General features: G+C 32.4%; 2 protein-coding genes across 2 annotated transcripts in view; both read left to right on the top strand.

The window, feature by feature from the left end:
- LOC123668967 (neurocalcin homolog) overlaps nucleotides 1-27,397 on the top strand; it is an 80,333-nt gene that overhangs the window by 47,116 nt on the left and 5,820 nt on the right. The window lies entirely within an intron of this gene.
- Nucleotides 462-27,234, top strand: LOC123668968 (neuronal calcium sensor 2). The gene is made up of 5 exons (XM_045602656.1): nucleotides 462-680; nucleotides 26,032-26,150; nucleotides 26,234-26,377; nucleotides 26,652-26,780; nucleotides 26,890-27,234. The coding sequence occupies exons 2-5, from the start codon at nucleotides 26,040-26,042 to the stop codon at nucleotides 27,064-27,066; spliced, it is 561 nt and encodes a 186-aa protein (XP_045458612.1). The 5' UTR covers nucleotides 462-680; nucleotides 26,032-26,039; the 3' UTR covers nucleotides 27,067-27,234.

Here is a 27,397-nt window from a genome sequence, read left to right on the forward strand (position 1 = left end):
ACAAGTAATTTTATAAATCGAAAACGGGCTAGCAATATGTTGTTGAGGTCGCGGCCTCGATGATCGATGGCATTGCGTGTTCTTGGTAGTGGTAGTCTCGCGTAAGGTACGGCTTGGCTGCGGGTTTCGTCGTCGGCGGTGGTGCGGTGGACATTCGCTTTGTTCCTCGCCGTCCGCGTCACCACCATTCGCCCCGCACCGCCGCGCCTACCGCAAACTGCGCATGCTCCGTACGATTCATGTTACACCTTAGAAATTGTCATATAAAATCTAAAATAAATACTATTTTTTATTTCTTTGCCAGTTTTAAAATATTGTGGGGAAAAAAGTAATATTCCAGAAAGTTTCGCCATGTCCCTTTAGGTGTCAGAGACATTGAACGGGCGTTTGTTCGGGCCCATTTAGTGAAGCACTTAAAAGGGAGCGCGGCAGCAGCGGTATCGATCTGAGCATTTCGTGTGGCCGCTCGAGCACGACGTTCTCTCGGGATATTCGCCTAGCGGTCGCCGTCGGCGCCGGCCTTGCTGCACTGTTTACGCGGCGTATATATACCTATTTTGTTCGCGCGACCATGTTCGCTTGAGCTAATTGATAACGTGGTACTCACATTTGCACGTGTACGTGGAAGCTGTAGTGAGCTGAACTTGAATTTGTATCCTATCTTAAGCGGCGATATTTAGGTAAGTGTATTTCATCTATAACAACTTTCTTGTAATACTTCAAACTTATCAACGATGTAAGCTATCTGAGCGAATTTTTTATTGATGGTATTTTTTACCGTGTCAATTTTTTATATTTATTTATATTAAAATTGCTTTTAAATATTAAAATATGATTTTTGATTATATTTCTTACTATAAATGTGTTAAATGTTCCGATTGAGTGTTAGTGAGCCATCTGGTTTATAAAGCTAAAGTTAGATTGTGATATCGTAAACCGCAAGGAATCATCTAGGTATTTGTGGATCGGTTTAATTCGATGTGGCATGCAGAGATTTTCAATAGCTTTTCTGATTGAAAGACGGATAGTAAATTCCTAAAATGTGTATATTTTTTATGTAGTCATAGAAAAAAAAACACTAAACATTTGTAAGTACATGATTTTTTATTCACTGCGCATGACAAAATTTAAATATATTGTCATGTTATAGAGATTTAGGATTATAATTTTGCTTTTGTTACAAAATTCATTAGTTTTTAATATAATTTTAAAAACGATAAATTTTTGTATATAGATTATTTCGATACATATAGCAAAAAATGCTTTAAAAAATTAGATCCTCGAAATCATTCTTAAATCATAAAGAACAACGACATAATGCGTAAAAATTTATGTTCTCAAACATTACTCTAAGTTTGTATTGATAAACAGTACAAATTTAAAATTATCTTATCTACTTTATAGTTAGATGTAACTGATGATTAATGTAAGTAATAACATGTATAATAGCAAATCTACATCCTATTATACATTCATTATAAACATTTTATATACTTAAAGTCGCCTCACGCGTAATAAAGATTCTTGTTTTCTACGTTACTATGAGAAAATACAAATTAGTTTCTTTACATAGCTTTTAGGTCAGTCTCCAACAAGTTGTTATCAAGCTTTGTTTCATATTTTACTCTAAGGTGATTAGATGGGAACTATTAAATAAATAATTGCATGCGAAGCCGTGGGCGAAGTTTATATTCACATAATTATTACAATAAAAATACTATGAAATCGAATTTTGCTAACGTTGATTGAATATTTAATCCAGAAAACTGTAATTTTGTATGTTTCACCTATCTCCTATATTTGACTACTTGCACCTAAATGCTTATACATCTCTTTCATTGTAACAAACGTTGGATTAAAAATTCTATACATTATACTATATCAATTTATTAAATATACTTTGATTTTCAGAATACGTATTATATTTTAATGTAACACAAAGCCTGTCATCAAAATTATGCGGTAGAGGAAAATTAGTATTGAAATAATTTGAATGGCACTGTGACCAATATTAATTATTGGAATTTTAATTGATGTACGACATACCAGTTAAGCTTTTCTGTTATTGCTTTTTGACCTGGCTGCAGAAATTTTTAAATCGTTTACCTATGTGGTACTATTATTATATTGATATTGTACTATTAATATAATATGATATGTGATAATAGTTATCGCAACATAACATTTTATTAAATACTGTATGACTGTAGTCATTGTATTATGAGCTCTTGAGCAATCAAAACGTTTAAAAATTGGCTATGAACTGGAATGAACTAGCCTTTAAACATCCTTCTAATAGTAGTGTTACCTCATCACATGGTTGAAAGGGTTTAACTTAATCTCTCACGATATTCTACTCCGACGTTGCGGATAATTTGCCCACATTTAGTAATGATCGAGGTCTGATTTTTCTGATAAAAACTGGGATTGACGGTTTACGTGATTGTCGCGGCACAGTGGGGGATACCACGAGGGCATACTCTCAAACCCTGAAGAAATATTTGTGTAAATTCGGAATATCTGCCCTGAAATCCACGCTCACTGAACCACTACTCTAGAATAGATTTAGCATAAAATATGCTCACCTTAATTATTTATTATTGGCTTGAGTCTGACTTTTGGTTAATATGTTGACGTTAAAAGTCCAGCTGCATTCGATTTCCAAACATATTTAATGTATCTCTTCATATTGACACGTAATTTATATAAAATACTAGCTGACTCGGCAAACGTCGTCTTGCCGCTAAACGCTATTTAAAAATAGGGGTTTGTGGTAGAAGGGTGACAATTTAGGGTTGTATGTCTTTTACAACGCTGAATCATAATAAAATAAAGAATAAATAATTTGTCTAAAAATTAATAAAAAAAATTTAGGGGTGGACTACCCTTAACATTTAGGGGGATGAAAAATAGATCTTGTTCGATTCTCAGACCTACCCAATATGCACTCAAAATTTCATGAGAATCGGTATAGCCGTTTCGAAGGAGTTAACTACAAACACCGCGACACGAGAATTTTATATAATACGTCTAGCTGACCCCGCAAACGTTGTTTTGCCATATATTTTATTAACCTTCCCAACCCCTCCCCCTCCTTATAACTTAGGGGAATGAAAAATAGATGTTGGCCGATTCTCAGATTTACCCGATATGCACACAAAATTTCATAATATTTTATTAACTTTCTTCCCCCCCCCCCCCCACCTCTTTATAACTTAGGGATATGAAAAATAGATGTTCGATTCTCAGACCTATCGATATGCACACAAAATTTCATGAGAATCGCTCAAGCCGTTTCGGAGGAGTTTAACTACAAACCCCGCGACACGAGAATTTTATATATAAGATTATTTTGGACATAAATGGATTTTTTTGGAAAAGTGTGAATGGGCGAGGCGAACGAAACAAGATAGAGAGGTGCGAGCACACATTTTCTTTCTCCCATTCTCTCATAGCCAGCTACGTTTCGTATGTCTAAGACACAGTGCAAGCCTATTGCGCCTATTGCTAAAGAGGTTTTACTTCAGTCATATAGATCAGATTTATAGCACACTCGTTTTTTGAAGTAAAACATGCTTGACTTGGGGTGTAAGCTGGTGAATGCGTAACGAGAGCGTTACGAAAAGTGTAAGGCGAACGAAAGTTTAGAGGGAGTGAATAGTATATAAGTTAGTGAAGATAGAAAGTTTTGCTTCAGATGTGTGGTCTAATGTGCACTTTTTTTGCTAACTTTGCTAATTATTATGTATTTAATTAGCTACTGCGATAACAGTGACAAAAATTTAAAGTAAAAACATAATATGCTATAATTTATTTTCTAGTTTTCATATATTTTTCTAACAAGAAGACAAATGCTAAATATATACGTGCAAGTGTGAAGGCATTCAATAAGTTATACCTAGTTATATATAGTTTATAACTATACAGCCTACATTGTATTATGCACTCCTTTCTTAGCAGAAAAGTAAATGTACAGATTTGGATACAATGTTGTTGTTGTGTTACAGTAGAACGTACCAACTTACATGACTGGCATCCTATCGCTATCAAAGTATCAATCATACAATATTACTAAGTGCCAGAAAAGAGTTAATTATTTGGATCTAATTTTCTTTACAATTTTAAGATTTTGTAACGGTAAATATATTAGGATACGCGATTGGCACTTCATTTGTCACCTATATAATGAACTAGCTGTACCCAGCGCGCGTTGCTACGCTATTTTTTTATTTTTTATTTTTGGCCGTACCAACCTTTGTGGGCTCATGCACCACAGTGTGCTGAAAATCATGACATGATCAAATGCATAGTTTACGATTCTATAAAGGACATACAAACAAATATTCATTTTTATATACATAGATAAGTACCGACGCGACGTGCCCAAATCATACGTAAATGTCATTATTTTATTATATTTTTTTATACGAAATATAATATACATGACCTTAACTAGTAGGTACTTTATCATGTATATATGCAGTAAACGTAAACATAACACCATGTAGGTATACAGCAAGTCTCAATTCTGTATAGAACGACTAAGTAATCACAAAATGCTTGTGTCCCGAGCTCCTCGTTTTAATTGGATGTATAGCCCATCTAAGTACAAACTAAATAAAGGAGTTCACTTTGTTTAACACATTTTGTTGGTAATATAATATGTAACATAATAAAATTAATAAAATTATTTTTTGTAACCATTAGCAGCTTTAGAACACATAACCAACACACCAACAAACAATGTCATATAACTTGTTTTATTAATATGTTTCATTACCAAAAAATTCTAAAATGTGTTGGATTTTTATAGTAACATTTAAACAGCGCTTAAAACATATGCATTTATGTATGTCGTACAATAAATAATAAAAATATCTGACATGTTTCTTTTTTAACCAAGCCGTTGACGTTTCTATGTAGAAACTAGGTCCCGGATGAAATTTTAATCGAACTCTGCTACGTTTTAGGGGGGTGATAGACGTGCGAACTTAAAGTACGCAGCTTTTAATATCGCGAACTTATTCTGCTCGACGTCGGTGATCCACGTGAAGCTTACTCATTCTGTATTCCGATGTCGTCGACAGAAGAAGCTTTGTGTTATTTAGGAATTGTAAAAACCAAAAAAAGAGTCGAAGTTCGGAAATAATTCATTTTGAGTAATTTCTCAATCAAAAGTAACAAAAATTACAAATACCCAAACTATAACCGTCGCGCTTCCACGGACTGGCGAAACATAATTGTGTTTGCTCGCAAACGAAAAAAAAAACCGACACAAACAAACACATCCTAGTTATGAAAAAACAGTCAAGTATATACGCATTATTACATATAACTCAAAAATCACTTGTTAGATCGCAATCAAACTGACCCAACGACACACACCATCTTTCAATAAAAATAAAAATCATGGAACACCAGTCCACCCATTCAAAACTGCTGAGAAAACATACATAAAAAAGTACAATCGAATTGAGACCTCCTTCTTTTTTGGATGTCGGTTAAAATGGCGGCTTGCGGCTCAGTGCTGCCACACGTACGAGCGGAGGCGGGTTACGAGCAAAATTTCAAACTTGTCGGATCGCCAATGACACAGACGACTCAGCGGTTTTAAAGTACGCGTACTTAGTGTGACACACCAGCGAAAAAGGTCGTCGAGCCACAAGTTCGCGAACTTACTCGCACGTCTATGACCCCCTTTAGAGTCGTACACAAACGATACGAGAAATATCAAATATTATAAGTAACAATAACAGTATAAGTAAAATATTAAGACATCGCTTTTATAAAACCTATTTGAATCCTCAATTGGGCTCGATTGAAAAATTAAATTTCATATATTTTAATTTGGCTACATGACAATTTAAATTAAATGACATGACGATAAACAACTTGGGATAGTTTCACTTTTAATGTACAAAATTGTCTTGTCCTTCTCGACAAACATATTGCTGGCGAGCCAGGATTTACAAATTAAAACAGAATCTAGCAATCGCGTTTTGCTAATGTAGCTAATAACTTACGCGATTTTAATTATAGAGGATTGATTGAAGATAGGATTGACGATAAAAAAGGAATGTTGGTATAAAAACATATCACAGAGTTAAATATAAATCCATTGTGTTTATTTAATTCATTTAGAATAATGTCTGTATATCTAAATATGTCAAAGTTAGATAGATAAATCCGTGGGCCTAACAAGCCTTTTCTAAAATGAAGTGTAAGCTCAAAAAATACTTGAAGGATGGAAATATTTTGTTACTTTTAGCTTCTCGCTTTTGGTTCCTGAAATGTGCTGATTCTGGTAGTTCCATTCTACATGACCGCAATAATTATAAATTTTAAAGTATATAAAGACCACAGTCTAAAGCTATGATGTTAAGAATTAAATCTATCAATCTATGTAAGCAAGAATAATTGCTAAATATTTGAAAGACTAACACTTAAGAACGACTGTTTTCGCTGATTTCTTTTTATTTTCTTTATTGTTAGGTTAAGGTTTGGTTTGTGAATAAAATCAGACAAAACCCAAAAAATTAAGTTGCTTTTTTAAGTCTTGACTTGAGTTTAAAAATTCCAATTTAAATATCACATTGTTCAACAGCGTTAAACTTTTTTATTTTTCTAAGAATTATTATCAATATAAAAGATATTTTATAAAATATATCTTTTCATACAAACAATTGAAAATATTAACAGGCAGGATCTACATTAATCTTGCTTATAATGATTTTCAATACTTGTTAAATCTGTTGTATATAATTGTGTTTGCAGGCAAACGAAGAAAAACCGACTTCAATTATATCGACAAGTAATACAACGTAGGTAGACAAAAAAATAGTCAAGTAAATACGCATTATTAAAGATTACTCTAAAAGTTGTAATCAGATCTCGAAGAAATTTAAATATCCACATGATAAACATCGGCTTTCGATTAAATTAAAAATCATTAAAATCGGTACACCCAGTAAAAAGCTATGCGGATTTTCGAGAATTCCTCCCGATTTCTCTGGGATCCCATCATCAGATCCTGGTTTCCTTATCATGGTACCAAACTACGGATATCTCCTTTCCAACAAACAAAGAATTATCAAAATCGGTTTATAAACGACGGAGTTATCCCCGAACATATATATAAATATATATATTGTTTGTTGATATCTCAGGATTTGTCGCTTTGATCAATATACAATTTTTGAATATCATATCAATAATTGACGGCTCCAGCGGGGATCGAACCCGCGTCTCCGACTGACCGTGTCGGCGCTCTAGCCAATTAAGCTATGGAACGATGTACCCGCTAGATCGAAATTTTTGAAATGATGATTTTTATTTTCGGTTTAAGCGAACCGTGGTGCCGTCTATAGTGAGTTCTTTACAGAGACCCGTAACGTTTTGATATGATATTCAAAAATGTTTAGAATTCCTAATGTGTGGGTAACACAAAAATAAAATTGTACATAACAATATACAATTACTAATAAGAAACCCTTTTTATGAAAAAATATTAAAGGTTATTAAATATCGGGTTATGGATATTGGTGCCGTGCGGTTCCCAGATTGACTGGTTTCCGTGGGTTGTCTATATGCGCAGGTTGTCTAATTTTTAATTATATAATAACGAATAACTAAATTTGGTATTAATTCAAGACTTGTGAGTACTAAATAAATAGTATCGAAAATTGTAATTAATAAATATCTCTTAAAAGTTTTTTCATTTACATTAAGTTGCGCAAGTTATGTTTATCTCACAAATTACGCAACTGTTTTCACGCACTAGTTTCATAAATGAGATCGAGAAAATAATTTCAAGATGATGATAGAGTAGAAAAGCCAATTTCATTATTCCTCTTTATGCCATCTCATAGATTAATAGTCAAATAACACATTTAGTCAATTGAAAATAATCCTCGCTGTAATAATAAATGTATTTTCTTATATAGGAAATTCTCGTATCACAATGTTAGTTAGAATACGCCTCCGAAACGGCTGGACCGATTTTTATTAAATTTTGTGTGCATATCGGGTAGGTTTGAGAATCGGCCAATATCTATTTTTTGTGCCCCTAAGTTATACGGAGGGGAATTAAGGGGGTTATTAAGATATATGGCAAAACAACGTTTGCGGGGTCAGCTAGTACATATATTTATATAATGTAATTGTGATTGAAATCATCATTATATAGTATAAAACAAAGTCGCTTCCCGCCGTCTGGTATGCTTTGATTATTAAAACTAGGCAACGGATTTTGATGCGGTTTTCTTCAGAAAATAGAGTGATTCCAGAGGTATGTTTAAAGTATAATACATGCGTAATATAGTAGAGAAACACTGATAGTTTTAGCGACCGTGCGAAGCGGGGGGGGGGGGGGGGGCACTAGTTTAAAATAATTTTGAGTGTAAAAAAAGACGATCTAAATGCTGCTGCAAACGTTTGACTTATATGTGTGCTGTGCAGAGCCAGGTCAGGTCGCTAGTTTAAAACGAGTAAGCTCTCAAGACTATTCAATGCTTAAAAAATATAAATCTCTCAATATTATTATCAACAGTTTGAAGATGCATTGACGCAGTGGTCACAGCAACTGACTGATGAACAAACGGTCACACATTCTATTCACGCACTTTTATTAAATATTTTTATAGGTCGTCTAGGATCTTTTGTCCGTCTAGGCTGTTTATTCAAATCTTAGTGGCGACCATTGAGTATGAAGCTTTTATTTATTTATTTATTTAAGTATTAGTATCAACGATTAAGCAAGTAACATCGGTCGAAACTGTGTACAATCAGTTGTACGCGGCTAACAATTTCTTTTCCAACGTATTTTACCCCTTGGCTTGTTTGTGACATTCGTAACTTACCTTAGAAATTAGAAATAGCTAGTTTTCAATTAAAAAAGAGTTTTAAAATTTCTTCAAACCAGTAAGAAAAGAACTTTCAAAAAATCAAATTCAGTGTTCGGTTATACGATTGTAGAGTAAATCCCGCTGATCGCTTCATTTCTAGCATTATCTTCCTAATTTTTTAATATAGGATTTGCTTTCTGTAATGTTTCTAAATATCATTCCAAATTCATACAATACGTTACTTTCAATTATAAACATCGACCTTCTCCTTCTCATAGACCTTTTCTTTTGTTGATCATAAATTTAGGTTTCTTGTTTAACAAGTTCTACGTATTAACGTTTGTGTTTTACCTTAATATATATGAATTTACTCAGAACAATTTCTACCTTTATGTGAAGCTAAGCAAAAACTTGAATTATTAATTTAATTTAGTACAACTAGTTTCAGTTAAATAATGTAACGCTATATTTGAGGCATATAAAATATATCGTGTTTGCCGTTTTGCAAGAGTTTATGTTATCATTGGTATTTTTATTAACGTTGATTTGACTGATTACCGTTAGATTAAAACTTTAAACTTTGATGTATGCAGTATTTTTGAAAGTTTTGTTTAATGTTGGTTTTCTAAGTATAGTTGAAATTTACACTGCCAAATGTAACAAAGAAATTCGGGTAGAAAAAAACATTACATTACAGGTTCCGTAAACCTTAGGTATAAAGCTAAAAAAAATATTTTAGAGATGGTTACATCTCTTTTTCGCTTAACATTTGTTTGCCTCTGTTATAAGTATCATCCATGTTTAATTTTCGCTATATCGGTTTATCTATATTTGGCTGAACCGATTTGATGAAACTTTCACTGGCAGATAGCTGATGTAATAAGGAGTAACTAAGGCTAGTTTTATTTTAGTTTTTTTTTTTACAACTGCAAAATCAATAATAACTATTGATAGAATTCCACGCAGACGAAGTCGCGGGCACAGCTAGTTAATCATAAAACTATTAGGATATTTGATTGTGTTGACGCAATAGAGTTGTTTTACGGGTAATAGATAACTGGAACAGCGCTGTACGTTGTTCTCTCATATGTATCCGTATAAATATTACGATCATCAATTTAATTTACTATCTCGACCGGTGAGAGCTTTGTGATGATCGATAATGTCGAGTCGACAGAGAGATATCATTTTAATGTTCGTTCGTTCAGCTTACAACTTGATGGTCTATCAACATGGTATATTTTTAATGAAAAATAAAATTAATTTGCTTATAGGTAATGTTTAATTTCGCAATAGATGAAATATGGTGGTAAGGCATATCATGTAATATCATTACTTATTTCACAATAAAAAAAAGATGGAAATAATCTGTAGGTACCTGGTACCTAGAATAATTAAAATTTATACATATCTGTGATTTTCTATTGTTTGAATGGAAAATCTTACTTCTTATACACGCTATCGCTGTAGGCCGCAATCTATATGAAACTCGTATTAACTGCATGACGATTGTTAGCGTATCCACCGCGTAACCTTAGCATATATACCAGACCTAGAATGCAAACAATGGAATATATTAATTTTGTTTATTATTTTTTAGATTATTTATTTCACAATAATACTAAATTTATTGTTCTAATATTTTCTAATGAAATCATTTTATAATAATAATAATAATTTTTTTTGACGACGCGTTGGCGCAGCGGTCACAGTACCGACTTGCGCTGGCGGTCGCTGGTTCGATCCCCGACTAGATTTTTGTATTGGCCATTTATATGTTTGACGTGGTCTGGGCGTTTGTGCTTGTGTATTGGGTGTGTTTCCGGACCCCCGACACAGGAGAAAATCCTACTGGGGGCCGTTGAGTGTGAAGCGTTTATTATTATTATTATTATTATTTTTATATAATTTATATAAATCCACGGGCATTTGAAACCCATGTCTATTTATTTCTAAAACATGCTATTTTTTTAATCAAGGTAGGCGTTATTCAACAACATCATTGTTTAAGTTAGACTAAACAGAGATGTGAGTCCACCGACCGTTTCTTATTCTAACGTATGATACAATTTTTTTTTGTAACTATTCTTTTATTTATTCTAGAAGTATAAATTTATCTTTGATTTTTTTATTATTTTTTGTTTTTTTTTAACAATTTTTTTCCTATTTTTTAATTTTTTATCTTTTTTTGTTAAAGTTATGTTATATAATTATATTTTACGTTATCTAAAAGAATAACACATTTTCCTAATAATACGAGTATACTTATATCTAACATAATCTTACATTATTTACATGCGTTAACGTTTTCTTAAAAATACATATTTTAATATTATATCATATCACCACCTACTGCCCCCAAGTTTTACCCCAGTCCTGTACGGCCGCTAAGGTGTTTTCAGCCGAGGCTTGCAGGTTGCTGGTTTTCTGGCTCGATTAAACGAGGACCACATCGGAAATACACACACTCCTATGCTTTGTAAAAAGCGTTTTTTATTTTTATTTATTAATTTAAATTTATTATTTAACAAACAGACAGACAAACATTGTAAAAAATATTATTTTGGTATATGTACCGATATACATCCATATATGCATTTAGTAAAAAGTGGTTATTTTAATATTATAAACAGAAACTCCAATTTTATTTATTTGTATAGCTAGAAAATGACATGCCTCAAAACCTGTTTCATCCAATTAGTTTTGGAAACTCTAGTTTACATTTTACAAGTCTATTATTAAAAATGTATTCGGTTTTAATTTAACTTTTCTGAGTAAATAGCACATTTACGTAAAATGAAATAAATTGAACCTATTTTAACTGTCCTTTACGGACCGTAAAATATATATTATACATATTTGTAACATCGGCGTGGAAGTATTACTTAATTTTAAATCCGTCTAAATTGAATTTAAACTGAAAACAAAAAGCTTTCGAAGAAAAGTGTAGTTTTTTTCAGAATCGCCAAAAATTGGAAGTTATTTGACCAATTTTTAAATAGTGTATCATTTATCTATTTTGTTCCTGTAATATCTTACAAATATTATCTATTGCAAAAATACCTAAATATTACAAAGGCTTAGAAAACGTCGGTAAGGTATATTGCGAGTCTCAGTAGTGCTCGTCGTACTCACAGGATTCTGTACTACCTTGAAATTTTAAACATTTCAGATTTAACATAAAATTCAAAAATGTCCAAATTTTTTGTGGTAAAATCTTCTGTAATTAGCGAATTTTTACTATTTCTTTTTATTTTTAAGCGACTCTTGTGTTGCATATATTAGGGAGATAATTGGACGAAGGAATGGAAAATAAAAAATTAACTTATTTCTTCTCGTCTCGTCTCCTCTATACATTTAGATGCAGAGAAGGAATAATGGTACTAAAAATATAAGTAAAAACAAAAACAAAATGTCAACTATAAATAAAAATTGAAAAGTGACATGCATGCAGTAATTTGATCAGTAATTATAGTAACTGAATCGTATGCTTTCGACTAATCTTCATCCCTTGTCTATTATGTAACGGAAAATGGAGTTGCATTTTCCATTGATTAGTCAATACGGTATCCATAGGAAATGTGAAATCAGTGGAATTGTAAAGTACTACTAGCACTGTTTAGTGGAAATGACGTTTCAAACATGGACATTTTTTTAGAAAAACCAAATTACTTAGAAATTTAAGCAGCAGAAATTGCTGATAAATACTGCTTCACTTTGTTTATATATAGGAAAATTTGACCTAAGAATTTGAATAAGTATATCGGCAAGTTAATGAAAATAAGTTTTATTCATATTCTATATCTATGTCAATTCCTTATAAAACTTGATGTAAGGTGCCACTGGTATACTAACATGATATTGACAATCTTGCATTGAACCTCATTGATATTTCATATTTGCACACCGTAAGGTTGAATATGTTTGTATTATACTAATGTTAACTTTTTACAACTTCAACACCATGTTCTTAAAATAAACGATTATTATTATTATTATTATTATTAAAAATAGTATGTTTTATTCGTAGTTTTTTAATTTTTCTAACATAAAAGATATCGGTCACCAACCCGCCTGTCCAGCGTGGTGACTATGGGCGACGCACATGAGTTCACGATATTTTACGCGCGAACTTGTAGAGGCATATTTCCAGCAGTGAACTGCGATAGGCTGAAGTGATGATGATGAAAAGATACAGAAAACAAGATATTAGAGGAAAAATGTAGATCTTAAATAGGATTAGGAAGTAAATAGGACAGAAAATCTGTTAAGGATATAGAATGCTGATCTTTTATGACGCTATATTCGCGCATAGAGTTGTCTCACATCTTTATTTTAACGAAATAACCACGAGGTCAGAGGAATTGTAGATCCCCAGTTTACGTATCAAAACATGGAAAACTTCGATTTCTAGAAAGTAAAGCGTCATGTAGTCGAAATGTTATTAGTGAAGTAGTTAGAATTATATCTATGGTGCAGGAAGATGCTTTACGAATGATGGAAAATGCTAGAAGAAAGAGTGAAGTTATAAGAGTAATTAAATTTTTCACAGCTCTGTGAAATTCCCTACCAGACAATTTTAATAATGTTCAAAAAGCCTAACATATTTAACATAAAACGTGAGAGTAGACGTGCTGGCTTGCCCAAGAATTGATTTTTTAACAGCATATAATGACAGTTTATTCTATACCTATATTATAGAAACAAGAAACATCCATCTTATAAAACATAGGTGCTATTGTGAAAGTTAGAAAGGTTGTTACGTTAAGATATATATAGAGATCATTGCATTTCTAAAGATTTAACTGGACTATATATATGTGGTAAACCTAAGCTAAGAGACTAAGGGACGCACAGAACATACTCCAATAGTTTTTTTTATTAAAAAAGAAGTAAAAAGCATTATAACATTGGTAGCGATAAATAACAGCAAAGTAAAGGCATCAATCTAGGTTAAGGAATTTATATATTTAAAAGTAGATCTTGGAGTGATAAACTGTGGAGATTTTTGTAGATAGAAAATAATGTTAAAATGATCGCTGCCCAAAACTACATAATAGGATATTCTAAAATAGTAGAGAAAGTAAAGCTGAATATAGAAACAAGTTATTATTAGTTTCGCAATTTTAGTTTGCGGGTTAAACTACGATAATATTAGACGTATCGGTCTGGAGGATCTGCTGTCTAAGGACGTCGAACCAAGTCTGTAAAAAAAAAAAAAATTAAATCAAAGAGTAAGATATATAACTAAAATGAAACCTAAAGAGAAAGACACAGTTACCAAATGGTACGAGTGTTAGTAAAAAGTAATGCCAATATTTTTAATCGAAGTTAAAATACAAAAAATACCTAAATATTTCTTACACGAGTGTGTTAATAAAAAAATTACGATATTAACTCTCCCCACTCTTAAATATGAATGGCTTTATTTAGCGCCATCATTTATAATAATAACGTTTATAATCTGTATTGTGAATCATATCCTTAACTAGCGACCCGCCCCGGCTTCGCACGGGTGCAATGTTGATACTAAATATAAAATAAAATATTTGCAATGTAAGCGCAAAAAAATATTTGCTTAGTATTCGCATAATAATTCGCATAGAAACCTCTAAAACTATCAGTGTTCCTCTACTATATTATACATATAAACCTTCCTCTGTCACTCATTCACTCACTCTATTCACTAAAGAAAACCGCACTAAAATCCGTTGCGTACTTTTAAAGATCTAAGCATACAGACAGCGGGTAGCGACGTTGTTTTATACTATGTAGTGATAAAGATACGTAATCTATACACATGAGAAATTTACATTTTATTACCTGTTTAAATTAACACATACACCACCGACACGAATGTACATCAATTAATTTTAATGAAATGCTTAGCTCTGATACTAAATTAATAATTAACCAACCAAAAACATAGCATCCGAAATTGTGTTTATATTTGGATTTGGCGGCAACAGAGGTATAATAGGTGCCCCGCCCCTCATATTATTATCTACTACTCATAGTATTTTATTGATTTAGTGTTTTCACAGTGTCAATTTTATATTGAAAAAATAATGAGTTCTTTTGACTATAAAGCTATCTGTATGTGACCTATTAAGTCACGAGTTTTCTTATAAGGAGTCTCATAGTTATTTTATTGAATACAATCGAAAAAATTTAAAAACCGGTAGGTACGCCCCGACATGGTTTGTTTCTAAAGTAAACAGCTTAATGCCTGTGTTTTCGATAAAAATCCATTGATATATGTGCATTTACATAATACCTAAATATATAAAACAAAAAACGAGTGTGCTTTAGACCACACAATGAATGAAGTAAAACTTCTTTACCAATAGGCCAGCACAAAAGCCCTGCACTGTGTTTTAGATATACGAAATGTAACTGGCTATGAGAGAAAGAGAGAAAGAAAATGTGTTCTCGCACCTCTCTCTCTTGCTGCTTTCGCTACGTTCGATTACACTTTTATTAATGTCCTCGTTCTGCATTCACCAGCTTACTCCCCAAGTCAAGCTTGCCTAAAGAAGTTATACTTCGATAACACACTCACACTTTGGGCGGAAATCGAACCGTGGTTTTGATGCGATGCGTGGTGCGAAAAGCATTGAGCGACCTTGCCAATCCATTTGGCAAATATATATCGTTAACATATAACTATCTCTACTAACAGTACTGTAATAAAATAAAGTAAGTTTACTCGGCCGTTTGACGTATTATATGAGGTGCGTTGAGAAGTAGCGGGGCCTACCCTAGTTCAGACGCCCGTCGTATACTGGGGCACGGGCTCAACTTACATGGTAGAACTAAAACGTTACACGTGCGCCTCGATCAAAAAATATTTGACAGTCGTTAGAATTAAATTTTTGAATGATTGGATTCGATTATGAATTTTTTATTTAGTCTTGAAGTTTAAATAAGGTGTTATACGTAATCTAATAGTAAAGGGTACATCGTTCCTTTTTAATCCCTCTAATCTCTAATTTTACTTGACTATTTTTTTCGTCTACCTACGTTGTATTACTTGTCGATGTAATTGAAGTCTGTTTTTTTTTATCGTTTGCGTGGAAATACAATTACGAATTTTAATTGTTTTAAATATGGTATAGTAAAACCATGAAAACATAATTGATGATCCATTAGTGTAGTGGTCACGGTAACTAGCTAATGCGATCGCTAGTTTTTTGTTAGATCCACAACATGACAAATATTTGTGTTGGACGTACAATGTTTGTTGCGGTGGCACTGGTACTGTATGTGTTTTTGCATACCGACCCAGGTTTCGAATGCTACTGGGGTCGCTAAGTGTGAGGCGATTATCTATTGATTAATTTCTAAAGTTTTTAGACTGCATAACTGGTCTAAATGTTATTTCATTTTATATGCTATACATTTGAAATTTAACTCTCCGATGTGGGTGTGACGACTATAATTGGATTGCTAAAGTGAAGCTTACGTATCTCGTCCGTGTTGGGCTGGCAGTGATAGTACGTGTAATTAATTACCTGCGGCTCAACTCGAGGCAGTCGTCCTTAATAGTGTACAACGCTTAAAGGTTTAAGGGTCACTTCACTTTTTTTGCCTCTATGTAAGAAAGAACAGTGAAGTAAGTTAGTCTCATTTACTACTTAAACATCAGTCATTTAAAATTTTACTCCAAATTACCGATTATTTATTTTAGGTGTTTTGATAAATATAATCTAATGATTTGTGATGTTAAAGTGTTTAGTGTTTTTGACAAAAATTCGTTTTGATTTACTATATATTTTATGTGCGCGTTTTATACAATTTTTTTACTGACGTTTATAAGCTTACTTGCTGTATCAACAGACAGATTTTCTCCATGTGTTTGCTGACATTTAAACACGTTACACGTGAACGTTTTACCGTCGATAATTTTGAATCCACTATGTGGGTGACACTTTCAATTTACATAAGGTCAAAAGATATGTCAGCGATGTTTAATGTTGTTGTACATTGATAGCATACTCGTATAGATACGCATGTTAAAATAATGAATATTTTTGAAAAAAAAAACAGAATAGTAGTTCGAAAGTGTCTAGTCTCAATTTTCGATAAATTGTCACAACAATCAATATGCAACTTTAATCAGTCATATGTGACCAACCCTTTATCGTTATAAACCCGATCAAATATTAATATAACAATGGAAGTCATCTAAATATAACGCTCATGAAATAATGCAGTGATTTAGTTTTTACAAGAAATGTTTGTAATTATACCTTAATGACTATAGGCACGCAATTTAAAACCTTGAAGACGTTTTACTCATACGATAATGTATATGTAGATTTATATTTAATAGTTTTTAATTAATACAACTTACAACTAAATATCACACGATGTAGGGCAATATATATGGGAAATATGTATATTCCTTAAAATCTAGGGCAACCTTGGATGTACCCATAACCATTAGAAGGTTATAGCAATTAAACCCTCACACTACAGTATTTGTCTTGCTTTTGTGAGTGAAGTTCTCGGGGGTGCGCTGTCGCGATAGCAGAGGTGGGATCGTCAACGCGCTTGATGCTCCTGATATTGTTTGCATACACATGCTTATGTATATGTATAACGTAACTGTGCTCGTGTGAAGAAGAAAGCAGAAGTTGTGTACGCGGTTAAGAAAAGAAAGCTTGAATACCTACTTCGGCCACATTATGAGAAATTCAAAACACCAGCTGCTTCGAATTATTTAGCAGAGTAAGATCCAAGGCAAGCGCAGTGTGGGTTATAGAAGAACACCTTGGCTAAAAAATCTACGTCAATGGTTTGGGAAAAGCACCCGTTCGTTAGTTAGGGCCCCGGTATCAAGGCTAAGTGGCCAAAATGATCGCGGAACTTCGTGAGAAAGAAGAAGAAGAATATGGTTATAGATTAATCAATTTCAAAATACGTACTCCGTACTAGATTAATTTGACGGAGTTTAAATATTTATTGTTGCGTCCTGAGAGTCGCTTGACATAATATTATTGGACAAAATCCATCGTAATTGTATAATTGAATCGCATTGTCAACGATCTGAATAATTTGCTTTTTTTGTACCTATTGCATTGTTAAATGGTCAAATATTTTATTTAAAGAAAATAATTATTGAGCAGATAACAAGGTTTTATAATAATCGTGCAACATACTTCTGTTCAGTCGTTGGGAGTCCTTGCAAATATTGTATTTAAAATATCAAACAAATACATTTTCAAAAAAGACTATCGTATGTTTTAAACGAGAGATGTACTCACGATGATGATGATGAGCGCGTTTTTAACTTTTTTCCTATGGCTTCGAAAAGTTAGAATTTAGTTTCTTAAAATGTGTTCTGACATTGTTTTTTACTTTTATGTTACTTCCACATCTCTCAATTTTAGGCAACTCTGGATAGCGTTTAAGTTGTCTCTTAAGTGTACAGAGATATACAAGTAGTCTTTTTATTTTATTACGTACATGTTATTTAAAATACACCCGGGTGGGTACCTGCTACTTTAAATTGCTTAATTATTATAGCCTTATAACGCTCATTTCAATAATTTGCTTTGCTTGGTTTTTATATTTTATTACTAGCTGACCCGGCAAACGTTGTCTTGCCGCTAAACGCTATTAAGAAATAGGGGTTGGTGGTAGAAGGGTGAAAATTTAGGGTTGTATGTATTTTTTAATGTTGTATCATAAAAATATAGAACTTAAAAATTTTGTCTAAAAAATAAAAAAATAAAAATTTAGGGGTGGACTACCCCTAACATTTAGGGGGATGAAAAATAAATGTTGGCCGATTCTCATAGATACCGGATAAGCACAAAAAATTTCATCAAAATCGGTCAAGCCGTTTCGGAGGAGTAGATATGGCAACGAAAACTGTGACACGAGAATTTTATATATTAAGATTTGAGAGTTTTATATTTTATATTTTGAACATGAGAAAAAAATTGAAACGAAAAGGAATATAAAAACGACTAAAACGGTGTTTCGAAAATTTCAAAAGTAAAAAAAAATCTCCGTTAATATCTTTTGAGATTTAAACTATGAGAAAAAAATTTAAACGCAGAAATGTTTTTTCGAAAATTTCATGATGGAGTAACCTACACAATTCGTTTTGGGCCATTGATTGATATGTATGGTATAAGAGAATGAAGGCGACGAACAAAGTACGACGATGTTGCAGCACTGATAATATTTTCATTTACTATTGATTTACGCAATTTGATATTAGTTATTATTGTAAATCACAATAATATTTGTTCTTTTATTGAATTTAGACTATTGTCATTATCATTATGTTATTTCAAATGCGTAATATAGTGTTAAATAAATAAATATATTTTGAAAATATCAATTATTATTTTTATTTAAATGGTTATTTAATATTGTTAGCTTTTACTGTGCTACCCACCGTTGTTGTGACAACTCCAAGAGCTTTATTAATGAAAAAAAGATAATTATTGTAACTTGTACAGTGTAGTACTCCATTCCGACGACGTTTTAAGTTGAGGTGCGATTTCCTTAGGGACACCCTTAGGACGAGTGTCTCCCCCGAGCCCTCTAAAAGGGCTCCCATCTTTCTTCGCGGACGGAGAGTATCCGGCCCCTCTCACCGGTGACGCTGTAAAGGCCAGTAGGGCCAACAGTAAAAAACATTTTGAAAAATAACTACAGTGTAGTAGTACTTGTACTTTATGCTCAGCTAGGAAGTAAATAATTTTTAAAAATATTACTAAAATGTTATTTTGATATACAGAGATAGGAAAAATTTCTAGTTATAAAATTGCAACCTCTATATTTTTGAAAAAAAAAATGTCGGTTAAAACATTGAGATTACCTCCTAGCTTAAACAGTCGTGAAATGAAGCTCAAATGTCTGTTAATTGCAGCATAATAGCAAGTATTGATGTAGCTGTAGCCAACTGAGCCAGACGTGAGTATCATTAGTAAGTATGACCTCTCTAAAAAATGGTGGCCGTCAACGTTTGTACGTGTATCAACTGTCAATACTTATTTAATATTGTATCATAATGTCACATTAATTTTACACATCTAGAAATCTTTTTCAAAAATATAGTTTCAATGCATTGTTCTTAATGCTTCAAGGCGAAACAAAGGAACAAATTGTATTTTACAAGGCGCTTGCGGTTACGCTATTAACCGCTATTTTAACGGAGTACAATTTTAAAGTTACGGTTCTACTGTCGTATCTTTTAAAATGATATTCAGAAAATTTTAAGACAAATTAGATGTAAATTACTTTAGTACAGGTCGTCTTAATAATTAAATACTTTTATTATTACGTTTATATTGTCAATAATACAAATATGAATGGAACAAAAATACGAGTAATAGCTGCCAAGAAATAAATTGAGTTATATCTGTCATGTTGCGAAATGTTGGAAAGCGTCTACTTAAAGCATCAAATGCAAATTTTGATTTAATATGCAGAGCCACGTTTCGCTTCACTGACGTATCGCCTATTTGATTTTAATTGTGCCTAGTATTACCCTAAGATTTCTCTTTAAACTATTTCCGTGAATCGCAACTCATCGTTCGAATAATATATAAATCTCTTTAGATATTGATTTGCGCTTCGTTTGTTACATGACGTACCTGATATTGCTACGGGTTGCCACGTAAACGTTTTTAGACATTTGTTCGGTAATAATAAACACATTCACTACAAGAACAATTTGTAGGTTTCTATTTCATATAATAACAATAATAACAGTGGTACAGCTCTCCTAAGAGAAGACGTCAGCCTAGCCATAGAATGATGTACCAAGGTAATACCTATAAGGGTATACCTATTTCATTTCACACTTTAGGGAAAAAATTCTAAACACTAGAAATCGGCTCATAAGTGTTTGAGGCAATTTGAACTTCTAGAACTCTTAGATGACGTTTTATATACAAAATAACCAAAATGATCGATTCATGACAAATTTATTTGTTGTGTTCTTTTAAACTGTTGCATTGTATTTCGTTAACCTCGTTGGCAAATAAATAAATAAATAACAAACACCTAATACATTTTTAATCGGGTTGTAAGTTTTCGAATTAGCGCGTTCAAACAAGCAAAACTTTGCTTTATGAGATTTATATTTTAAATTAATTCAAGTTTGTTACGTAACTTTGTTATCATTTATTTATGAACTAGTCCGGTGACATTACCTTAAAATTATTTGAATACCGCTTAAGTACGGTAAGAATGGAATATTATTTTGATTACAACAAAGAACGTTTTAAAAAAGATTATGAACGTTTGAAAAAAATAATATGTTTAGGATTATTTTTAGTCGATAACTTAATATTATAATAGTTATATATATAGTGATAAATAATCCAAATGTTTTGCTATAATTTAAATCTTTTAAAGTGTTGTTATAGTATTTCGACCATAGTGTAATAGGTACGGTGAAATTGCACTTTTTCCCCCACCGATCGGATGTACACTGATCGAATTTCCTATTCATAATAATTCAAGCGTAGGCCTATTAAAATATGAATGCTTATGACGTTAAAGAATCTACAAAACTCAGAATTTTTTTACAATGTAATTATAATCTTAGTATATTTTTTACACAAATAAAATCATTAAGTGGAAAGGTTGATTGTAAGTGATAGCTATGGTTAGGGAATTTGATGAAATATACGATGATAAATAAAGAGGATTTTTTTTGTGTAAAATGTGTTTTTATGATAAAACCGCTAAATTATTTTTAACGCCTTACGTTACAGATAGGTTTTCATTTTGGCAGCTTAATCCGAAATTAAATCTTATTCGTAACCGTAAGCGAAGCTCATATAAAAATTTCAATTAATTTCGGATACAGGTTAACAAATGCATGTTTTGATATGGTGTTTGTATTTACGCACAAATCGAGCGCGTCCCTTGCTCCATTATTTATTCATAAGTACAAGAGTTTTTGAAGGCTTACATTAAAGTTTGTCGAGTACTTTTTTATAAAAAGTTGTCAAAGACTGGTGTCAATGATTATAACTGCTCCTTTTTATGTAACTAGATCGGCAAACAAGCGTACGGCTCATCTAATGGTAAGCGATTACCGTAGCTTATTTTGAGCAGGAAATTTCCTGCTATGCCCTAGCTTAGTTAAACTAGTTACTCTAATATGTAGTCAATTAATAAATGTTTATAATTACTTACATGAATACTTGAGGTAACCAATTATAACCGAAGAAATAAGTTTTATTTTGAAAACAATTTTGACTCTTAGTATTCGTAATGTAAAGTAATAGATAATCCGAAATAATATCATTTTGTAAACGTAATCAAAACCGATACAATATTATTTATATGTCCGCATTTTCCTGATCTAGAGTAGTTAGACTGAACATAAAGAAAAGCATAAAATTAAATTTTAATATTTTTTACCTTTTGTGCAAATATTTCTTAGTTTGACGTCTATCGTCTAATCTTTTAAATATCAACAAATAGAAAATGTAAGCTCCTTTAAGTTGTGGTGGAATTACGAAATTCTAGACTTATATAGAATTACGAAAAAGTATGTTATGTTAATAGTGACAGTCTTATATACGTGTTTACCCTCTTTCAATTATATTCAATTCACAGAGGGGCGTGAAGTCGATTCGAATAACGTTCGTAAGGATTTTGGATTCTTACTAGTTATAGGTATAGTGTTAAATGCTTAATGTATAAAATCCTTTATTTACATCGTTGTGTTAAAATATAGGTATTATTATTATAGTATATCAAAGTTTATGCAACTTGACGACATGTGGGCTTAATGGTCATCAGTAGTCGTCATGATTTCTATCCTCGCAAATATATAGGCAATAAGATATTTCTCTTGGTCAGGTTGTTCGCGATTCCGTTGTATGTGTTTTCGGACACCCACAAGGTTTTATACCCTATTGAGGGCTGTTTATTGTAAACTGTTAATTATAGATTTTTAAATATAGGGCATATTTAACCAGTAAAATTGTTGAACTACAAGTTTACAGTATATTTAATAGATTTAATATCGGATTAATAGATATAATAATGGTCTCAGCACTAGTTTGTGACTGATGCACTGGCGGTTGCGAGTTCGATTTCCGCACATGACAAACATTTGTATGGGCCATACAGATCTTGCCGTGGTCTGGGTGTTCGTGCAGTCCTTGTCTCTCCACCGTGCTTCAGAGAGCACGTTAAGCCGTCGGTCCCGGTTGTTATCATGTACACCTTAGAGCGATCGTTCCTCATAGTAGGGAATAACTGCGGGTTGGCGGATGCCCAAACGCATTGGAGCAGCGTGGTGGATTAAGCTCTGATCCTTCTACATGGGGTAAGTGGTCTATGCCTAGCAGTGAGATATTATAGGGTGAAGCGTATTAATGTTTTATCTCATTATATCATACATATTGCCTTTAAAGTACCGACTCGACGAGCACAACGTTTTGTGTATAACTTAACGTTAGATGTAGCAACTAGTTCATGTGGAAAATTTGTTAAACCATAAGCTTCTGCTAAAGGAAATATCGTGTTACTAGAAAAATTTCATTTCCATTACTTGAGTTAATAAGTGTATATTAAGTATTAACCCGTATGCTTCGGTGACCTTGTTTACTCTATCAGTTTTGTGTCTAAACGATTTAATAATATCTATAAACGTTAACGTTATGTTGTAATAATATCTCCCATTTTATGATTCAAACTGTATCTTTAGTGATAAAAACAAGTTATAGGCAATTCTCTTAACTATTAGCTTGAACACATAACCTTGAGAAACTGGAAAGTAGATGGTTCATCACACGGTCTACTGGTCTTTTCTGTGTTAATACGACAGGGAATAAGGATATAGTATAAACTTTTATCGTTTATTATAATATGTTTAACTCATAAGACTTCTATTGCATATACAAATCTTTGCCGCATCTTTGATAACTAAAACAACATTCAATACTCTGAATCACAACACATATCTCTTACAAATGACAATTGCATTTATATATATATAAGTATATATATATATATATATACATATATCTCAAACAAGTATCGTTATCAAATTTTTATATAATAAGTCGGCTACAATGTCCTCCCGCTACCCTTCTTTATTCATACCTCGAGCGCAAGGCTCGCTTATCTGTAACGCCACTGAGTTCGTGACATTTTCACACTCTATGCTTTGTCAGATTCCTATCGTTCTTCATTATATTAAATAAGCTATACCCGTCTGAATAACACTAAATAAGTAAATAATTATCACTTTACAAAATTACAAAAAAAAAGTATTTATACGTGAGTTGATTTAAAATTGAACAAAAAATTACCGACCGTCCATCATGTTGACGTTGTTTCAAAATTATAGCCGTCGTATATATAATTTTAATAATTAATTAATTTACAAAAACGAAAGCAATAATATTTTTTTTAGCTGTTGATGCCGGTAGAGCAAGCAACTATCTAAAAAATGATATATATAATTTATGTGGAGTAATTGTGAGGTTTTTTCTAAAAAAGGAGGCAAACGTCTTAACCTTAGCGTATTTAATATATATGATAATTTCATTACTATAATTTTGTGTCAGTAGGAGATCCTAACTAGAGACAAACTTCACCCATCTCCTTAAGGGAAGAAAGTTATTTTATGTTTATTTTAGTACATTAGAAAAATTCTGAAAAGGTTGACTAAAAAGTCCTGGCCTGTACTTAATTGAAAATTGAAAAATATATAATTTTTTATTGCTTTATTATGCAAATTCTGCTACCTGATTTAGTATTTTCTCTTAATACCGGTGATGTTATGTAATTTTAATCAAAACAACGAGTAGAGCGTAACGTGTCCTCTCATACGTGATAAAGAGATCTTCGAATACTCAAATATAAAAATAAATATTGAATATAAATTTAACGTACGTTTGTAACAAAGTAGTTGTTGGAACACTCGTTAATATTATTTTTGTTTCTCGCGATTATAATAATTTGCGATATTTCGACAGCTTTAATATTTATTATTCGGTCTTACTAAAAATTCTCGTGTACAGAAACAAATACATCCTACGCAATTTTACCGTTACATATTGGCTAACATTTGCAAGTACTGTAATGTTGAAGATTATTATTGTGTACTGCTCTATATCATTATTAACTATATGTCTGTTTATTTTACATGTACTTATTTTTGTAACTCACAAGCCATCTTGGCTATACAAATACAGCCTGTAATTTTTTTTACTAAATTTATTTGTTGGCGTCGTCGACGTAATTCGAAACATAATAAATCGTCGTGAATAATACACAGTCCTTTGAAATTCATCACATTCGATATCTCACAAAGGAACGTTACAAATATTTATGAATGCATTTTAAAAATTCTGCAACGATATCCCATTCGTTGTGATTTGTAAATAAAAAATGATCTCGTTACGGAACCGGAGTAAAAATAGTTTTTATGAGTTTGCGTAATATAAATACATACATTTTCCTGTAGTCCTACTGCTACAAAACTTTACTACTGCTAAAAAATAGAGTACTCGGTAGAGTGACGTCATATATTTATTACTAGCCGTGCCCGCGACTTCATCGGCGTGGAATTTAACAAAAAAGTTATTGTTCAGTTCGCAGAGTTTAAAAAAAAATCTAAAATAAAAGTAGCCTAAGTTACTCCTTATTACATCAGCTATCTGCCAGTGAAAGATCCGTCAAAATCTATCCAGCCGTTTCAATATGTATAGAATATAATTGTACTTGTCTTTACTGATTAATACTTGTGTGTAATATTTTCAAATAATGTAGGACTTCTTCCAAAGTATTTTCCTTTTAATTCACCGCGACTCGTAGTAATGACTGTCTATATTTATCCTTTTATAACCTACAAATATATTTACCTTAACATTAAAATTTCAAGAGAAATCCGTTTAAAAGGCTTCATCGTTGCTTTGATATAAAACACCACAGTACACAAGTGCTATTCAAGAAAAAGAGAATACGTTTCTAAGCTTTATATGTCCCAACTTCCTGACACTCGTCGTCATTGTTTGCTATTTCTACTAGCTACTACTAGACATGATTTCTATAACTAGTTTGCAAGCAGAACCGCTACAAAAGGTGTAACGCGATAAGATTTTATAGTACTATTTTAAGAATTTATCATTACATGAAATATATAATACTTAAAGTGTTTTCGACTAAGACTTAGTTTCTTTTGTTCTAGAAATCAACATGGGTTGCTTCGTTAGCAAAGATAAACTTACGAAGGAGGACATGGATTTCCTCAAAACGCACACGTCGTATGACGAAACTACTATCAAGGAGTGGTATAAAGGATTCAAGGTAAATAAGCGCGACATTACCGCTAACTCGATAATTTTAAATTCAAACGGTGCTTTAATGTTTTTTACGTTGTGCATTCGCAGCAAGATTGTCCTAATGGAAGGTTGACCCCGGCTAAATTCGTCGACATGTATAAGATGTTTTTCCCATCTGGTAACGCCGTCGAATTTTGTGACCATGTATTCCGAACATTCGACATGGACAAGAACGGATACATAGATTTTAAGGTAACTGATATGCGTAAAATGTGAATCTTACTATGCGAATTATGCGAATGTTTAATGTTGCTGTGTTTATTATTCTGTCCGTGCATGCATTTGCGAATTGTTTCATTACATATTGATATTGCGATGTTACGACATTACCGTACTAATTAAAATTGCTATTTTGCTACTAATGTGATTTATATCCAATATGTTCCGAACAATGTACTTCCCTTGTTGACTCGTATTGTATTTTACGGGGATGTTACTGTGTATCGAGAATCAATATTTGTTTTAGGAATTCCTACAAGCTATTCACGTGACATCCAGCGGAACTCCCGAAGAGAAGTTAAAATGGGCTTTTCGCATGTACGACGTAGACGGAAATGGAGTGATCGATATTCAGGAGATGACCAAAATAGTTCAAGTAAGGAAGATGATATTTATCGCATATCAATTTAGTAGTAGTCTAAAATGAAAATATAAAGTGAAGTAAAAAATATGACTATGAGTACAAGATTGTATTATAATTTCAGGCTATATATGATATGCTGGGAGCGTGTTCAAGTAACAGACCCGCTGATTCTGCCGAGGAGCGCGCTAAGAACATTTTCGCGAAAATGGATGAAAACAACGATGGTCAACTTACACAGGAGGAATTCCTTAAGGGTTGTCTTCAAGACGAAGAGCTTTCCAAAATGCTTGCACCTTAAAACCCTTATTTTTAGCCAGATATACCCGCCCTTTCTCCCGAATACCTCAGTATCTACCGACGGCGTTATTTTTTTTAAATCATATGCTTTTTAAAAGACTAATTAGTAATCTATTTGTCTGAATTATAATAAAAAAATAAAATAAAATAACTTAAATAGTTCAAGTAAGGAAGATTTGTATTGTGTTTTTCGTAATCGTTTGATGCACTTAAATTTTCGCAACCATTATTCTAGCGTCGGAACTGCGTCGAGCGTCTGTAATGTCGCTAATCGTATTAAAGCGATACGTATTACAGTCTGCGGTGCGTTTGATCTGCGGCTCTTGCATTCG

This window comes from Melitaea cinxia, chromosome Z (genome assembly GCF_905220565.1).
Source record: "Melitaea cinxia chromosome Z, ilMelCinx1.1, whole genome shotgun sequence".
Lineage (NCBI taxonomy): Eukaryota > Metazoa > Arthropoda > Insecta > Lepidoptera > Nymphalidae > Melitaea > Melitaea cinxia.